We start from the raw sequence: 19,575 nt of genomic DNA, 5'->3' as shown, positions 1-19,575 counted from the left end.
GATGGTGTGTGGAGGGGAGGGAGGGCACCCAGCAGTCATTCTTTGAATCCTTTGGCTAGTTTCACTTGAATACATTAGAGAAGGCCATAAAGGGCCGGGAAGCAGAGCTCTGCCTGGACAGCTTCCAACCCGTTCACAGAGCTCAGGAAAAGCTCAGCTAAGCCACACGCATTTTATGGTTTCCCAAGACAAGATTCTGCTTGGTGGGCTCAGGGTTAAGGAGTCTCAGCAAGTTTTTATGGAGACACTGAAGCATTCTCTTTGTGTTTTCCTCTGTCGCTGAAGGAAGCCCATTGGTGAGAAGCAAAGTCAGGGACTGCCGAGCTGATGAGCTGTGTGAGGCACCAGTGTGAACAAACCACAGTGCAAGTGCAGCTGCTCTGCTTCCTGGAGGTGTCTCACAAATGAGTATGTGTGTTTGCATACACAGTCATGCACATGTGTAAAACCACAGTTGAAACAGAAAAAAAAAAAAAACCCTTGGGAAAGTAGATATGTGGGGATTTTTTTACTTTGACTACACAACATGAAGAGATGGTTTTATGTGAAGAAGAAAACAGCCACGAAGCAAATGACAGAATGTGGAAGGATGTGAAGAGTGAGCTCCTTCCCAAACCAGGAGCTGCCCCCACCAAAAAACAACCATCACTTTTGAAGAGTAAACTGAAGCTTATTTTGCTCTTTGTAAGAATGATATGGAATGATCACTGGGGCAAAAAGACCATTTGTGACAAGAACTCAGCCTTTATTTTGGCCATCACAGCCTATTGTGTTTAATGTCATAACCTGTGAGTTATGGGGTGGAGGGGACTGTTGCCATGGGATATAAACCTGTAGTCCTTGAAATTTTCTGCAACAAGTTCCTTTATCTACTGTCTTAGCTGATTGTTTCTCTTTCTAGGAAATACCCATCTGTTACCTTCCTGGTTTGTGCTTCTCCACAGAAAGCATAATGTTGGTCTTCAAGACACCTTACCACTCTCTCATACTTCTAACTCTTCATTCATAACTAATCTCTTCCCATATTCTCATTCTTCTTGAATTACAATCATAAATGCATGATTACCATCTTATATAGAATGCAAGTTATTGTATTAAATGGAGATGCTGGAATGCTGCTAGCGAGAGACGGGCCTCCTGCTTCTCCCAGGATTAAAACATCAGTGTGCTTCTATCCCATTCTAGGAGGACTAGAAATGGTCCCTTCCTGTCTGTCTTTCTCTCCTTCATTTCCTACTCTGCCCTCCTCCTCTCCCCTTGGTTCTCGTCCTGATGTTTGCCAGTGGTCCACAGAGCTTCCATTTGCAAAAACCTTTAAGAAAAGCAAACAGCTGTATTTCATTTGAAATGACAAATTCATTGAAGGACAAAACCTTAGACACTTAAGTTGGCCTTTTGCTTTCAAACTAGAAAGAACAGATTACACCTCTGAGCCATTTATTACCCCCTGACATGGAGAATATGAGTCAAGGTGCTTAAGCAATAGATACATGTTTCTTGAGGACCGTGCAAACATACACAAAAATGTTTCATTCATTCCTGAATGAAATGAATGAAAGATAGTTCTACTTCAGCCTGATAGAGCAGCTCCACCTACTGCACAAAAACTGTATTTTCCGCTTCATAATTGCACAGTGGAACCTCAACCCTACAGCACCAATCACAAAACAGGACTGCTTTGCAACTAATGGTCAGCATTGAACTCTGAGTAAATTTATCAGAATTTTCTTCTCCTGGTGTTTTCATGTGTGAGGGTGGGTGATGTCAGTGCATGTCTCACACACACACACACACACACACACACACACACGCACACACACACACACACACACAGACTACTCTTACACATTGAGGGTAGCAGTTACAGAATTAGAGAAGATGAGATATACAAGAATATAAGCATGGAAGATACAGAGCAACATAGGACACTGTTGGTGCCTGTAATGTCATTTATTTTGAAAATAAGTGATCTTTCCCATTTCCAATAAAATCAATGGTGTGAGAATTAATAGCTTCAATTGAACCACTGACCATATTTCATCTTGAGGCATAAGCTGATTCTTTGTCAAATGAATCCAGCCGTAATGAGCCTTCCTTGAATCTCCCATTCTCTAGTGTTTTATTCCACAATCCAATACTAACACTTAAATTTACAATATCTTTTGAAAAGATGGCATACAATGTTCTGTTTTATGTTGTATCATTTCTCTCTTTGTGAAGCTGGGGTCACACATTATCCTTCCAACCATTTGGATTAGGTCATCTAGTTTATTAATCACAACATCAAATAAATGTTAGTAAACACAGCACAGCCTTGATATGATTCTTTTTATCATTCTCTGGTGTTTGTTCAAGGTCTTAACTGATTATTGACCTTTCAGTTCATTCTTGAAGATGATTCGTCTTGTCTTGAGGATATGATGTTATCACAAACTGACTTGATAATTACTTTTGCAGCTTCCATCATTCTTGTTAACTTGTATTTGTCAACTCATGATTAATTAATTTATATTTGAAAAGAATGTCACACAATCAAAAAGTTGTATTTAATATTTCTCAAGTCTTTGTTCTCCAAATAAGTTGAATAAGACATAGTTTGTTCTTATATCATGTGACAGATACATAATTATGCAGTTGATGTATGTTAGAAATGTAAGTACCTAATTGGTTTCAATTTTTATTTTGACGTTAAGAAAGGCTATTTGGGTACTGGAGAGAGGCTCAGTGAGTATACTTTTTGCTGTCAAAGCTGAAGACCTTAGTTTGGATCCTATCTCATCATCCTTTCTTCATTATTTAAAATGTTCAAAACAAAACACAGCCAATCAGCACGCAAACAGAAGGCCAGGCACAGTGATTGACACCTGCATTCTCAACACTGGAAAGCAGAGAGAAAGGATGGAACCTAGAGCTCACTGGCCGGAGGTTTGCCCATGGGTGGGTTCCAGGGTCAGTCTGAGACAGTCTCAAAATGTAAGATGGGGGCAATGGAAGGAGATGCATGGTGTTAACCTCTGTCCTCTATACAAGCATGCATACCTGTACACGTATGTGCACACATGTACATACACTGTTACCACACACACACACACACACACACACACACACACACACACACACACACACACACAATTCTTTTAGAACACTATTTGAAACTCCTATAATGTCAAAAGTTTGACTTTCTCATATATACCTGCATTTTATAAAAACATACAATATTTGTTGTAAATTGACCCATTTGTTGACAATTTTGGTGCCTATTAAAAGCTGGCCCTGTGCTAGTTTCTGGGGATTCAGTGATTAATAAATAAACATATCCCTCTCCCTCAACAAGCTTCTTATTAAAAAGTATTCCCAGCAGTAACAGGAGGAAGCTGTGTGCACAAGGGGGATGGCAGAGCCCGAGCTTCTGGAAAGACAGGAAGACTCAGGGAGACGACATCGTTGAGGATAGAGGTCCCAAACTAAGTTTTCAGAGAGGCTAAACTGTTTGCCAGAAAGACAAGTAGAGAAAAGAAACTTCTAGAAGAGAGAATATCTTGAAAGCCCTTGGGATGAGAAAGTAGGGCATGATGGGGGATATTTTAATACACTTACTTAGAGCACAGCATTGCAAAGTATCTTCTAAGGTGGTTCTGGACAAGTGTTCAGAGGTCGGATCATGGAGGATTCTTCATGGGTTTGGACTTATTCTACATGTGGTGATGGTGCTTGGTTGCCTTTTGTTGCTGTATATATCTCAAATAAGGAAAAGAGAACAATGAAATGTGGACTGATTGGGAAGTTCTCATCCACACTATAGAGGAAGGATATGAGCTGAGCGTGATGGAGGCAGGAGGGGACATAAGTTGGGGAGAGACCAGAATTGATCCTAGGGCTAACAAGGCATGATGGGCAGAGGAGGGGAAGATTGGTATCAAATGGGTCCCTGTGGCAGTAAAGCTGATCTGATGGTCACGTTTCTACGAAATCTTTGGGAGAAATCCTGCTAAAGTCCTGTCTCCAGCATGGAGAGAGTTTGATGGCGTCATACCAGACAGACAGGAAGTGCCCATATTAAAGAAGAGTAAAGCAAAAAAGCAGCCAGCTGTCAACACACGTCTAGGGGCAAAGACCCAGGAATCTTGGATAAGATGTACAAGTTCACTAGAAATGTTGATTCTGTTCTCAGAGACTCACGTCTTTCCCACTGTTCTTGCTCCACACGCCCTGTCACAGAGGACTGGTATGGACAGCTACACCCTCTCATCCTTACCCTGAAGGAGTGCATGGGAGAAGTGGTGAGCCGAGCCAAGCAATCCCTGACATTTGTGCTGCTTCAGGAACTAGCCTACAGCCTGCCTCAGTGTCTCATGCTGACTCTGAGAAGGGACATCGTCTTCAGTCAGGCGGTGGGTGCCCAGTGTTGTTTCTACAGAGCCAGGTGAACTGCTGGCATCCCATCCACAGCAGGGGCAGAGCTCCTACCTGGTTTTATTTGTAAAGATCCTTTCTGAAAACCTGGCACCTTGTTTTGTTTAGGTGGATAAACAGGCTGATACATCACGGACAACTTTTGAACATTTGATATTGCTTTGTGAAAAGATACATTTCAATGTGAAATGTATGTTTTGCTTGAACATTGGATGGCCTCTGTGGGGAAGAGACAGTGTCCCTTGCATCATCCCGGGGACAGCCTATGGGTGAAAAGGAAGGGACTGTGGCCTTGCACTGCAAGTGATGGCCAAGAGCTCAGCGAAGGGGGCGTTTGTATAGAACCCCTTATTTATTCAGCTTGCTCTTAAATCTCAGGACAGGGTTTCACAGTGACCTCTTCTTTCATTCATAAAAGAAGTTTTGAAGGCTGCAAGACTTGTCTGTTGGCAGGATGACTCCCTTTGCATATCCATGCCCAATCATGACTCCAAGGCCAGTTCTACCCCCAGGGCTGGGGTACTCTTTCCTTTTGTTCCCTCTCTCCAGCCAATGATTCAGGTTCAGAGGTCAAGTACCTGGAGGGAAGGAGAGAACAGAGCTTCACTTTGTGAGTTGTTATTGCAAAGGGGTATTTTAACCAAATTGCCCATTGCCAGTATATTGTGCTGTTAGTGGTCCAGTGGCAGATGGGGCTAATCAGGCATTGTACTCTCCCTTAAGACTGCTTATCCATGACGTTCTTTTAGTGACTCTAGTCACATGTGCAAAAACACAATAATAGCATAATTTGAAAATCTTAAGGAAGTTTAGTGGGGCCATGGTTTTAGATGGTAGACATTAAATTCAAAGATTTCCCACCCTGATTCTAAAATCCATTTATCTAGCTTCTTTTCAATTCTGTATTCCCAAGCCCTTAGACAATGCTACCCTAGATCAAAGACCATCAATTTATTTTAATAAATATGTGCAAATTCTAGCAGCTTTGTTATATATACTTGGGGAATTTTAATTAAATCTGTGATGTCTCAAAAGTCTAGAGATATTTAAAAACTGAAGTGATGAGTTTGCTGACCCCAGTGAATTTCTTGATTGATTTCTTTCTTTAGCTTGCTGGATTGGTGTGTGGCTTTATCATCAAATTACATACAAGTCTGCATGATCCTCACTTCCTACAGCAGCTACACACGGTGGGCTTGCTGGTACAGTATGAAGGACTGCTAAGTACCTATAGTAAGTATTGTGTGGGTTCATATTAAGATCTTATTGCTAGCCGTAGTGATAATACATCAATCAGTCTCTTCAGATAAGATCAAAATTAAAAAGTGAGCCTTTTCTATGCCACATATTACAAAAATAACAGAGCTTCTAACTTCTGTACTCATTCACCCTTAGGATTGCCTTAGGATTCATAGTATGCTTTGAAAATGGAATTGCGTGTTATTTCAGAGTGGACTCTTGAGCAGCCATCTGGATGTTTTTTAAATATAGAGACTCATTGTTAACACTGTTTTCATTGACTGGATTTTAAAGACATGGCAGCCTTGTGTCTAGAACTGTAGTGTTCAATACAGGAGCCCGTGTGTTTATGGAGTGCTTGAAATTCACCTATTCCAAATCAATATGTTCTAGACATGAATATCAGATTTCAAAGACTAGGAAAGGTAGCATTTTATAGTTGCTTATATTGTTTTACATGTGAATCTTCAGTTTGTATATACTGGGATTATATATAATATATTATTAAAATTAATGTTGCTTTGTTTCATTTTATTCCTTTAAAGAAATGAAGATCAGAAAATATGCAGTTATATATGTAGCCCACATCCTATTCATCTATTTTTATTGGATTATGCTAATCTAGAATATTTATTATGTCTCCAGGCTAAATTTTTCGCAGCTTGAAGACAAAATTAGCATTAGGCGATTGATAATTGATAAAATGATCAGTAAAACTCTATTCTAAAATACCAAATAACAGTCCCGTCAATTAAAAGATGTCTAAATGATACTTTGCTTCATATAAGTCTTAGAAATCTCTCTCTGGCCCCCAATAAAGGTGAACATTCTTCTTCCCTCAAAGGGACATTGACCATTCTATTTCACTGGTAAAAATCTTCACAGTCAGTTGGGGGAAGTATGCTGAATGGACTCACTGCATTCAGAAACTCATTCACTGAACTGCTAGAAAATTCCAGCAGGGAGGCACAGCAGGAAGCATCATTTTATTTTAATAGTCTGTGTGTAACGAGGCACCTTTCTCCCTTTGTAGGTGATGAAATTGGAATGCTGGAGGACATGGCTGTCGGCATTTCAGATTTGAGGAAAGTTGCATTTAAAATAACTGAAGCCAAATCTAGTGATGACCTGCCCGTTCTCACAGGAAGGCGGTGAGTGGTGCCGCTGCCCAAAGCCCAGATGCTGTCATATTCATGGTGTTTTGTGGGCAAATGTCCTTGGATAGTTTGGATTCTGCTTGGGGAGTTTTCTTCTTCTTTTTTTTTGTGAGAAATACATACAGATTGGATGATACAAGGAGGTCTTGAAAACTGAGTAGTCCCATGAGTGTTTGTAAAATGATCATGAGGTTAAACCTGATAATGTTTGTGAAATATAAGAAATCTGAAGTGGCAGTGGCATCCAGAGACTCCTCTTCTTCATTACTGTCTGGTCTGAAGCTCTGGGTGTTTCTACGTTTGCGGGAATTGCTCAGCTAATAGCTTCATAATTCTTGAGATGACTTCAAATTAAATCAGTTAAAAGCAGCAACATGGAAGGAAGGATATATTCTATGTCGAGTGTATACGCCACCATTTTTCTTAATTATTTTTGACAATTCACTTTCAGACTGTGAGATTTCCGAGAAGGGTTTTTTAATAAATAGCTTCTAGGGTCAGACTATGACTGGCAAATTTCCAGAAATAATACAAAATGATGGTGTGTAAAAGAGACTTCTAATAGAAGAATTATACCATATAATAAGTTGTTTCAATCAGAAGTCATCCAGATTTGAAGTGATCTGATGTTAACACATTTAAGTACTATATGAGTTACTTGAATTTTGAAATAGTCTCAGGTCACAATGTAAACATAACATGTATTAGAGAAAGATGGAGAACAGACAAAGTAAACATACAGTAATTACTTAGAGCTATGTGTTAAAAGTGCGTACAAAACAGCCAGGTCCCCATGCATAGTTGAAAGATAACTCTGGCACATACAGGAAACAGAGCCCTAGGAAAGTCAATATCTCATCTGGATGTTAATGCATCCTTTTCTATTCATTGGAGGAAAAAAATGAATAAAAATTGTTCACAAATGCACCTGGAAAAATAGCACAGCTCTGTACATTATTCTGAAGTTTGTTACCAAATGTGACAAGCTGATACTTCCGTCACAATTCATGAAGAAGTTTACCAAGCCATTTGTGCAAGTGAAGAGAAGGATGATCTTGCTGAAGACATTCCTTCAGCTGCATTTATGTTCAGAACTTGTCAAAAAAAAGTGCAGGATTCCCAGAAGGACAAAAAACTGTATCTGGGCACATCCTCTCTGCTATAACAAGAGTCATCTCAAATAGCTGTTTTGTCTGGGGAGGAGGCTTAGTTGAATTACTTGCATATCAAGCTCAGAGACCTCGGTTTGATCCTCAGCCCAGAGAAAACTGGGCCTAGGTTCCATCACCACCACTGTGTGTGTGTGTGTGTATGTGTGTGTGTGTGTGTGTGTTGTGTGTATTTGCGTATGTGTGTGTGTTGTGTGTATTTGCACATTTGTGTATGTCTGTGTGTATGTCTGTGTGTTGTGTATAATTGTACATGTGTGTGTGTCTGTGTGTGTTACTTTTTTTGTGGCCATGATAAAATATCCCTACAAAGACCAAGTTACATGGAAAGGAAAGAGAAGACTTATTTTGTTTTACAGTCCCAGAGAGGAGATTATTCATCACTGCAGGGGAGACCTGGTAATCAGGAAGAAGACTGATCACATTTAATCTGCACTTAGGAGGCACACAGAGAGACCTGGACATGAGACCCACTATACCATCTTCAAGCCTAGCTCCAGGGACACACTTCCTTCAGCAAGGCTTTCTAACGGTTCCATAACCTTCCAGACAGCACCACCAACTGGGAACCAGTTACTTAAATACATGTAGGGACATTTCTCACAGAAAATAACACACACACACACACACACACACACACACACACACACGCATGCATGTATGCACACACATAGACATACCTTTAAAAGATATCACTAAGAACATGAGAAAACAAGCCACAAACTGAGAGAAAACATAAAAATCACATGTATTTTAAAGGACTTGTTCCCAAAATATAATAAGACTTTTCACATCTCAAAGATAACTTAAAAATATAATGTAAGGAAAAAATAGAGTACCTTAATTCAACACCAAGTCCTAAGCCCTGAAATTGTATGCATACAAGCAACACTAAATGGACTCATCAGGTTGCATTTATGTATTTTTCATATATATGATAATAATAATCAAGAAAAGGAGGCCATTCATTGGAGAAGGAATAACAAGGATGTGAGGACATGGAAGGAGGAAAGGGAAGAAGGGAAAGAAGAAACGGTGTAATTAGATTTTAATTAGAAAATTTAAAAGGAAATAACTAAACAATTTCTTTAAAAATCAAATACAAACTTACACTTTAATTCTTAACTATATACCCAAGAGAAAATGAAGCATTTGCCAACCAGAAATATTTACCTAAATATTCACTGTGAGACTATTCACAATAAAAATTATGCATAATCTATATTCACTAATGAATGCATGGACCAAGTGTGACAAGGTGTACTGACATGCTAAAATGTGACTTAGTAACACGCATCACCTACATATGCTGTAGCATGGATGACGTTTCAACATGAAGTGACTCATTTGTGTCTTAATATTCTTGAAAGAGTTGAAATAAATATCAGCCTATTAAAAATAATCCAAGAGAAAGTAGACAGAGAAAATTACAGTTTCTGTATTTGGAGGGTGCTGCCAATATCCATGGCTGCAGGACCCATGGTGCTCCCAGTTTTCTCAGCCATCACAAGTTAAAAACAAATGTGAATGTGTAGCCGTATTTCTCAGACTGCCAACCAGCTCCCAAATGAAGACACGGAGACTTACTATTAATTATGAATGCTCAGTTGTAGCTTAGGCTTTTCTCACTAGCTCTTTTAACTTCATTTAACCTGTTCTACTCATTTACGTGCAGCCCTGAGGCTCAGTTACCTCATCTATATACTGCCCATTCTGCTTTCCTGCTTCCTCAATGTCTGGCTGGATGCCCCCAGCAGGCTGGCTGGCTCCCCTTTTATGTCTGTCCACCAGTCCTACCTATCCCTGTTCTGCCTAGCTATTAGCCACTCAGCTTTTTATTAGACTAATCAGGTGCCTTAGGTAAGCAAGGTAAACCAGCAACACATCTTTACATAGTCAAACAAATGCAGCATAAACAAATGTAACACATCTTTACATAGCTAAACAATTATTCTGCAACACAAACAAATGCAACACATCTTTACATAATTAAACAAAGATTCTGCTCCACAACATGAGTCGATGATCAATAGTGTTTAACAAAATGTTTTACTGGAGAATTCAGAAGGATTGTCTGAAGGAGACTCACTCTTTGTCCTGTTCTTTTTCCAATATGTGAATTATGCTCCTGCCTACTCCATATGCTTCTGAAAGTATGTAGCTTTCTCCAGTTCCTAGGGTAAATGCTTTAGATGTCTACAATCAAGTCTTTCCTACATCAGATAACAAGTGTAACATGTGCAAGGAGCTGAGCTCATTATATGGATCCTAAATTTTCAACATTGCATAGTTAGGATCGTTTTTAATGGAACTTTCCAATGAAAAATGTTTCCGTTTTCTGCAAAATTTTCAAAGGAATCACAAATGCCAAAGGTTACATATTCAGTTATTAAACTCTTTTACTTCCAAAAGCCTAAGTCAGTGTTGTATTCCAACCTGGTTTTCCTCTGAAGGAACCACAAACAACCTAAAGCAAATAGCAAGTGCCATTCTTTCTCTGCCCTTTGCCGTCCGCAGTGAACACTATGTGGTGGAGGTCAAGCTTCCAGCGACAGTATTTGAGTCGCTCCCTCTGCAGATTAAAGAAGGGCAGTTGCTTCACGTGTATCCAGTTCTGTTTAATGTTGGGATCAACGAGCAGCAAACCCTTGCTGAGAGGTAAGCTTCGTGAGAAGGATGATGTTCAGCGTTTCTTTGAAATGCCATATTTCTGCTTACAGAATTTAGACATATGTATGTACAGCATTTGCCTTTCAATCAATACACTATCTAGTTACTTCTTGTAACAAGGTAAACTGTACATATAAAGGAATCATGCCACTAATTAAATTTAAACGTGTCCAAACTTTGAGAAATATATTGAATGTAATAGGAAAGTATGAACACAGCCTGTGAGTGGGACCTGTAGAGTAATCTCAGCCTCTCTCATTCACAGACTTTTAAAGAGCTAGTTAGGATTTTCAAGGACCAGTTAACCTCCCGACTAGACTAATTTTTATCATCCGTGTCATTCAAACTGCACTATAGGTGACTTTATTTTGAAAGCACTCTCCTTTCCTCTATCTCCCTTGTAAATTAAAAATGTATCTTTTAATTTCCTGGAAGCTGTATGAGAGTGATAGGATTTGAAGAACAAACAAAATTGCAGAAGAGGGGAAATGCTGAGGGATGCAGGAACGCCAGTTTGCTTGGCACTCTGACGTCAACATACTATTGATCCAGCCAAATCACTTCCCCTCTGTTCTTGGGTGCCTATTTTTCTGATTTCAAGTTTTGGTCTATCTAGGCAACTCTTGCATGTGAGATATACTGCATAAATCTCATAACATTTTATTTATCCCAAATAATAAATACATATTTTATATGATCATTCTTAGGTAAATAAATGTGAATCAACTTTGACTAGCATAGAAGACTAGACAGCTTGAAAGACTAAAATTTATTCCTCACAGTTAAGAGACTGGGAAATCCATGAGTCAGTTCCAGGGCATTGGTTTCTGGTGATGGCTCTTTTTCTAAATGCTCACATGACCTCTACTTTACACATAGGTAGGGGAAGGGCAGAGATCTTTGGTATCACATTGTAAGGACACTAATCCTATGGGGTCAGAACCCACTCTCATATTATTGTTTAACCTCAGTTATTTCTTAGAAGCCACACCAGTAAATATAGACATACTGGAGGTTACAGTTTCCACATGACTTTTGTGAGAACACAAAACCTTAGTCCAACAGTCCTCCAGTTGCTTACAGTATCTGGTCAGGTCAGAGAACCCTGAGGAAACTGTCCTATGTGTTTTGTGGATACTGTATTCCTGTTCTTCAGATACAATTTGATATAGATATAGACTATGGCTTCTGCCAGGAACTGCTTTGCCAAGCTCTAGGACATAGGGAGAAAAGACTGTCCTCCTTTAGAGGAAGTAGGTCAGCAAATATCACATGAAATTTGGGTCATGAAATAATCAGAGATGTTGAAGAGACAAAGCTAGTTAAGAAAGAATGTGATTCTGGGATAGGAACTTTCTTGTAGGGAGGTGATTTTCAATCTGTGGGTAACAATCCCACTGGGGGTCACATACCAGATATTTACATTATGATTCACAACAGTAGCAAAATTACAGTTATGAATTAGCTATGAACTAATTTTATGGTTGGGGTCATCACAACATGAGGAACTGTGTTAAAGGGCCACAGCATTAGGAAGGTTGAGAACCACTGTTTTAGGGGAATTTGCCTTTCACTGCCTTTGAAGGACAGATAGGAAGTCGTCCAGTTGATATGGAAGGTAAGATAGTACACTTGGAGGAAGATAACATGGGGGAAGTCTCATGGGCATTATAATGCTTAAATTAGGGAGAATGTTCTAGCTGTAGCCCACAAGCATCTTCTCAAGAATTTGTGGAGGTAAGATGCTATAACTAATGGGGCTGGATTCAGTTTGTTCGAGACAGGGTTTCTCTCTGTAGTTTTGGAGCCTGTCCTGGAACTCGCTCTGTAGACCAGGTTGGCCCTGAGATCCGCCTGCCTCTGCCTCTCGATTGCTGGGATTGAAGGTGTGCGCTACCAACCACCCATCATGAATTTGGCTTTTATAGAGAGATGAGAAACACTTCAGTTTAGTGACCTGATATAAAAAAACACGTTTTAGATTAACTTTTCTAACATTTTAACTTAATGCACAGTGGGCTGTCTAATACCAGCTGATATCAATAAACATTTGCTGATTGAAATCATGTTCTAGGAATACGTTAAATGAGGGTGGAGGGGAAAGAGGGGGCGGAGGTGTAACACTGAAGTGTCTGCAAAGCACTGTGAGAGGAATTGCACCTCATATAACTGTAGTGATAAAAGCAGAAATTTGAAAACCCCAGTGAGTAACATGAGAGAAAGAGAGGGAATCTGAGTACTGCTTCCGATTTCTACCACAAATCTGATTTTGTGGTAGAAATCGGAAGCAGTTTAGAAATAATCAATAGAAGAAAATGATTTCAGTTTGTGGTTGGGAACGAATAGTAAATCTACAGTGAGACTTCATTTGACACCTAGGAAAAACATATATAGATTTGGTTGGAGGTTCTTGTTGGAAGCCACTTGCTAGAGAGACAAACTTCAAGTATGAAACTGGGACACACTCAAAGAGAAGACAGTCACAATGGAATACAGGACCAAGCTTTGTGACAAAGGGGGATGAGAAGCACCAGTGCACAGCTGCTGGACGTCACAGGCCCACACCGAATGTGTTCAGAGTTAAGTTCTCGCAGGCAGACTTCAGGATTACACCAGTGTACCCAGTGGTTGGCAGAGGGCAAGATGACACCTAGTTCAGCTTCCAGACATGTTCTTCTAGACTTCTGTGCAAGCATGGGTAGGAGATCCTGAATGGATAGAGACAGATGGGGTGCAGACTTGCAGAAGAAGTGTGGAGTGGGTTAGGAAAAGGATCGCCATCTATCTAAAAGGACAAGACAGAAAATGTGACTTTTTGGTGTTGTTTCATGCCCTCTGACTCCCTTCTTTGTGTTTTTTTTGGTGGTTGTTGTTGTTGGTTTTTTGTTTGTTTGTTTTTGTTTTCCTGTTTTCAGGTTTGGAGATGTTTCTTTGCAAGAAAGTATTAACCAAGAAAATTTTGAACTTGTTCAAGAATATTATTCGATATTTATGGAAAAGATGCCACCTGATTGTAAGTATATGAGTTGTAGAAAACATTAACAATCAGCTCTTGATTAAAAATCTTCGGGGGAGGCTGGAGACAAGGGCTATGACTAAAGCAGCATGGAGTGGGGAGAGAGGAATTTATGAAAACTATATATGGTTCCCAGTACGACAGCATCAGCATCCCTGGAAACCCATCAGTAATGCAGGTCCTCCATTTCCTTTCAGACTCCTGCATCCTCCGGGAGCCCATGCTTCCCAGTGATGTCTGATCCATGGTAGTGTTTGAAAACTATTAGTAGGCCATCCTTATTCACAGGGTAAATCAAAAGCAGGTTGTTGGAAAATTGTGAAGGGCTTTGTTATACCAAAAACAACCATATCACCTAAAAAGGAAGCAAGTACAAGTACTTACAAGCATTGCCTAACATATGAATTTAAACTATTCAAAGAAATAAATGTTTAAAGATTTAAGAACATTAAATGTTCTATATTACCAACTAAATAGAATTGTTCCCCTAATGTCCATGAGGGATTGGTTTCTGGACACCCTACAAATACTTTAAATGAAATCATTTCTACTAGTAAAAACCTAGTGCAATCTAAGCAGTATGGAAATGTCTACTATGCTGTATTTTTCTAGGGAATAATCACATATACACAAAGTCTATCTCTTTCCTGAGGAAGACTCAACATTCCTTAGTTGTCTGCAATTCTTTATCAAGGACTGAGGCCGTATGAACTTTCCATCTTCCACATCAGCATATCTGCTGGTGTCCTTGTTCAGGTCTTGTGTAGGCAGCCATGTGGATAAGATTTTTATGGGCATAGTTTCTCTGACATTTCTAGGAAACTAAATCTCAGAGCAATCTTCCTGTTCCTCTGTCGCCTCTTCCCTCATGGTCCCTTAGTGAAGAAGTTGTGTTGTACATGTATAACTTGGGGCTGATTATCAAGTCACTTGTTCTCTGCATTTTGATCAGTTGTGGTTTTCTGCAGTGGTCTCTGTCTGTTCCAAGGAGCCACATCTTTGATGAGGGGTCAGATCTGCACTTATCAGTGGAAGTCATGGATCTTGGAGGGCCTCCAACTGCCACTTTACAAAACCCAGCAAAATTTCTATCTACAGTCTAAATATTAACCCTTATAACCACAGATTGAAACAATTTAAATTGAGCCAATCACATCCAATGCATTAAACCTTAGTGTACTTGATTTTCCCTACTTTGTTTCTTATATTTTTGAGGCATATCAGATTTTCAGCAGAATAGAATGGTGCTGTCATTGTGGTCACACTCTGAGATTTGTATAATCACAGGAACATATATGGATTGTACCTCTGGTAGAGATGTCACAACCCAAAGCAGAGCTTGGGTAACATCCCTTTTCAAATGGCAACCAAAGAGCTGTTTTAGGAGAATGGAGAGGGAGAGGCTAAAAAATTAGCTATGATGACAAGAACTACCATTCTGGTAGATATGACCCTTCCGAGTCATCTCTTTAACCCATAAAATCTGTTATTTTTTTACAGTAAACTTAAGGAGCTTATATTGAAGGACAGATAATTTATCAAATATAACATTTGCTTTTATTAATGCACTACACTCATGTTTCCTGTGAAATTCCTAACCCTGTGTTTTAAATGGCTTACAAGTGAAATGCTTGGTTTCTATGTGGTTTTCGAAGTAAAAATTACTTCTTCTCCAAGGATGCCATTAATCTTAATGCATATCCTCTACCTTTATCACATCAAGACTATGATGGGTCTTCCCTAGGCTATATGTTCACTCAGTGTCAAAGAGCTCTTATTTTTCTTTTACTCATATAGGAAAATTTGTGTGCAAGTATAATCTTCCCCAAGTATTCTCTAATTCCATGACATATTCGTAGACTCAGTGGATATTCTCAATTCAGTAATCTATAAAAATGTTTTCCTTTAGTAGCTGCTATGAATGTTACTGAGCATTTAGCCTTATGTGTTAGTAAATGGGAGTGTGATGTAAAATAAAAGTGGCCCATCAGCCTTGCCCATGTCCTTCTGAGATGCTTGGTACAGTCTAGTGAATTACCAGCTAAATCTGTTTAAAAATCTCAGTGCCATTGGAATAACTGTTCATTTAAATTCATGTAGGATCCTATGCTCTCATCTTCCCTCACATGAAAAAAAGGGGGTGCATTATTGGAAGGCTCAGTGGGCCTTCATATATGGGTCATATATTTCATCATACATATGCAATTTTTGCTGGAATTCACATTCAATTTAGCAGGCGCTGGCAGTGCGCAGTCACTCTCCTGCCAATCTTTGCTGAACATTGGTCTGAAGCAGCTAGTGTGTATCAGAAATAAAGACCTGGTCCAAGTGTCTCCAGCCGGCTGTTGTGGGTTCTTCCTCCTGGTCTTCTTTGTACAGTGTTGCGGTTTTCAGGGGGTTATGCTTTCTGCCCTGACACCAAGGCAGGGTAAATCTGGAGCTGTTTCCCCGGCCCTTGCTGTGATAGTCACATGCACCTTGATCAGCTGGGGCAATCCAGCAGGCGGGGCCAGCGCTTCACTCCTCCTGATCTTTGCACAAGGCTTGTTGCTGTTCCTTTCCTGCCTCCCTCAAGCACTAAGACTTACCTTTTACATTCAGAATAAAGTCAAAGAAAGAGCTCTTCTCTGACTCACTAGTGCAGAGAGCTTCATGTTTCAAAGTCTCCATGTCGTTGCAGATGTAAGCAAGAGCTTAGTAGAAGGAGCCAGAGAAGTGGTCTCCCCTCCTTCAAGGAGGAAGGACTGACTGCTAATTTATTACATCCAAAGTCATGTCCTTTTTTCTAATATTGTGTTCAAGCATTTTTTTATTTACGCAAAATGCAGTGAATGGTATTAACACCCAGGTCTACTAGAAATTCACCAAAATGGACTTCTTTCTTCACACAATAAGTGTGGGCTGTGCAGCATGGAGAGCTAAGAAGGAAAAACAGGGAGGACATTTTAGCTGTTCTAAACTATGATTAAAACATTTGACATCCTTGTCATATATGGTATTTCATCCATTGTAACAATAAGAATTGCATATAAAATACTTCGTTGCAGGAAAAAAAATCTCAGGTTTGCGATGAGAATAAGTATAATATTGTCATATATTTCATCATACATATGCAATTTTTGCTGGAATTCACATTCAATTTAGCAGGCGCTGGCAGAGATGATATTATTTATAATACTCTGTGTCAATCACCAGAGAAGATGAAGATGAGTAGGTCTGCGCCCTGGTAGCTTGCAGTCTAATGAGTCAATGTAATCAAGTGATAATCTACAATTAACTCCAAATCCCTTTGCAGAAGAGAGTGGTTTGGGGGTGATGAATTTTTCCCAAGTAATTTAGCGCTATGGTTTTTCTGCTGTTGCTTTACTTTCTCCTGGATGGTTTCTGATACACATGGCCCTGCATGGTTACAGCATTCAGTTCTGTACTAGGAAAAATGAAGCATTCTACATAACTCCTCCCCTGACAAAAACAAGAAAATAAAATATGCATCTTGTGTTTTATTAGAATTAATTTTAGATACATTATGTGAATAGACTTCTATATAATCCCCATAGAAAATGAAGAAAAGATCTGTCCATGCAGAGAACAGGAGACAGCACACCACAATGGGGAAGTTACTCTGAGTGGAGTCAAATAAGAAAGTGACAGAATTGTCATCCAGGGGAGGTGAGCAGAGAGAGCAAGTGCATTTGTTAACAATGGGGATTAACAAGAAGAAGCAATTAGACTTTGAAATCAATGGCAGCATTTCATGGAATGGTTTTTAAAATGTGTAAAATAAAAGTCCACCGTAAGCTTTTAAGGAGAGAACACATATGGTACATGTAGGAAGACAGAGTAAAAGTCACACCCTTTGGAAACTCAACAATGTTCACTAAGAGACACAGGCAGGCTCAAGCAAATTGAAGTAAGTAGGAGCATTGTTTCATCTTTTGTTCCCTTTCATTTGTCAAGATGGCAGGTTAGGGTTTTTATTGCTGTGAAGAGACACTATGACCACAGCAACTCTTATAAAGAAAACATTTAATTGGGGTGGCTCACTTGTATTTCAGAGGTTCAGTCCATTGTCACCATGATGGGGAGTATGGCAGCCTGCGGGCAGCGGTGGTGCTGGAGTAGCTGAGAGTGCTATATCTTGCAGATGACAGGAAGTAGACTGACACACTGGGTGGTATCCTGAGCATAGGATACCTCAAAGCCCACCCCCACAGTGACACACTTCCTCCAGCAAGGCCACACCTCCTAACAGTGCCACTGCCAATGAGATTACGGGGCCCAATTATATTCAAACCAGCACAACAGATGAACATGTTTAAGGATAGATGGAAAGTTCAGGCTGATAGATATGGTCTAAGGAGATGGTCTTCCTGAGAGATTCTAGAGAAGGGGGCAATGGGACCCTTGCCACCACCAGAAAGCCAAAGTAAAGCCCACAGAGTGAGCAGAGGTTTCCACTTCCTTGTGAGGCAAAGTAGACAATCCTAAGGGGAAGACAATCAGAATTCTGGCTTCTAGAAAGAGAAAGCTGCCCTGGCTGTGTGGAGTCTACGAACCTGCCAGTGTGAAGCCTCTCAGAATTAGGCCAGTTAGAGCTCTGTAAGCATTGTGTTCTGCGTGCAGGTGATGGTCTTAGGGCTCATAGTATGATTTGAGTTGTTCTCCACACCTATGGGGTTCCCACTGCTCCCCAGTGGCTTTAGAGGAAGAAATCACAAAACAGAGGTTTATAGCTACTTCACCATCTTTAAATCAATCATAGTATCAATCATAATTGCTGAAACATGTTTTTTCATTTCTTTTATTGTCTTGATGTAGGTTTCCCTCAGGAATTTGAGGCTAACCCTGAACTCAGTGGCCTTCCTGCCTCAGCCTTCTGAGTTTGGGAATTAAAGGCATTAGCCATCATGTTCAACTATTATATACTTTGTAGATATTTTTTGCAAAAGCTGTGCATGCATGCTGAGAATTCTATTCAGTTAAAATATAAAAATTGTAGTTTACTTAAGCTGAAAGGTTTTCTGTCATTGACCTTTCACCTTACTTTCAGTTTTCACTTTCTTTTTTGTCTTTTATGCTTGTGACTGAACCCAAGGAACTCTGCTGCTGAGCTGTTCTCGAACCCCTCCGCATTTTTTATTTGTACCCTGTCAGTTGACCTTTAATATCAACCAAACATAGATTACATGTATCAAGTCTTTTCTCAGGACAACATTATAAAGAAACTTTAAACATTGAAACCAACAATGATACAAATTTTATAAAAATTTATAAAGTAACATCACCACATTGAGACAGTAACCCTGTAGATAAAAGGACCAGAGAGAAGGGAAGTGATGCTTACATATAAATACGACGTATAAGAACTCAAGTTGAATTTTATTGTGCCACAAACAGGAACAACTGACTCCTAATAGATAATGTTATTTGTTTGTTTAGTGTGTGTGTTCATATCTGTACAAGTGCACATGTGTTCAAATGAGCGTAAAAGCCAGAGGATGATCTTGGATTTGATCTCTCAGAGGCTCTCCAGAGTTGAAGACTAGCCAGCTCCAAGGGCTCTGCCTGTCCCCACCTAACTAGTACTGGACTTACACTTGTGCACTGCCTCACCCAGCCTTTTGTACATGGGTTCTGGGTCTAACTCAGGTCATCATGCCTGGGAGGCAAGAACTTTTCCAACTCACCCATCTCTCCAGCTCACAATGATTTGCATATTTTAATATTGCCACCCAGCCATTTAATATCTGCCTGGCTTTTTAAACATGGGACAAATATTTTTCATAAATCCAAATAATATGTTGTTTTGAGAAATAACTATGTGATAATACTTTCCTGAATAAAATTATTGGATTTTGTTCCCCAAAGGAATGTAAAGAGCAGAGCTGACAGAGGTCAGTCAGGACTGGAT

At 39.7% G+C, this 19,575-nt stretch overlaps 1 protein-coding gene across 10 annotated transcripts in view; it reads left to right on the top strand.

Moving 5' to 3' along the window:
* The window catches only part of Inpp4b (inositol polyphosphate-4-phosphatase type II B), a 789,997-nt gene that overhangs the window by 640,778 nt on the left and 129,644 nt on the right, over positions 1–19,575 (top strand). For all 10 annotated transcript variants that reach the window (XM_052726853.1, XM_052726856.1, XM_052726854.1 and 7 more), the window contains 5 exons: positions 4,219–4,391; positions 5,523–5,646; positions 6,686–6,803; positions 10,496–10,636; positions 13,564–13,661. In XM_052726853.1, the coding sequence (XP_052582813.1) occupies positions 4,219–4,391; positions 5,523–5,646; positions 6,686–6,803; positions 10,496–10,636; positions 13,564–13,661 (654 nt within the window). The remainder of the gene's footprint in view (positions 1–4,218; positions 4,392–5,522; positions 5,647–6,685; positions 6,804–10,495; positions 10,637–13,563; positions 13,662–19,575) is intronic.

This window comes from Peromyscus californicus, unplaced genomic scaffold (genome assembly GCF_007827085.1).
Source record: "Peromyscus californicus insignis strain IS unplaced genomic scaffold, ASM782708v3 Scaffold_8__1_contigs__length_139910024, whole genome shotgun sequence".
NCBI classification, from domain to species: Eukaryota; Metazoa; Chordata; class Mammalia; order Rodentia; family Cricetidae; genus Peromyscus; species Peromyscus californicus.
This window is presented reverse-complemented; position numbering and strand designations above follow the sequence as displayed.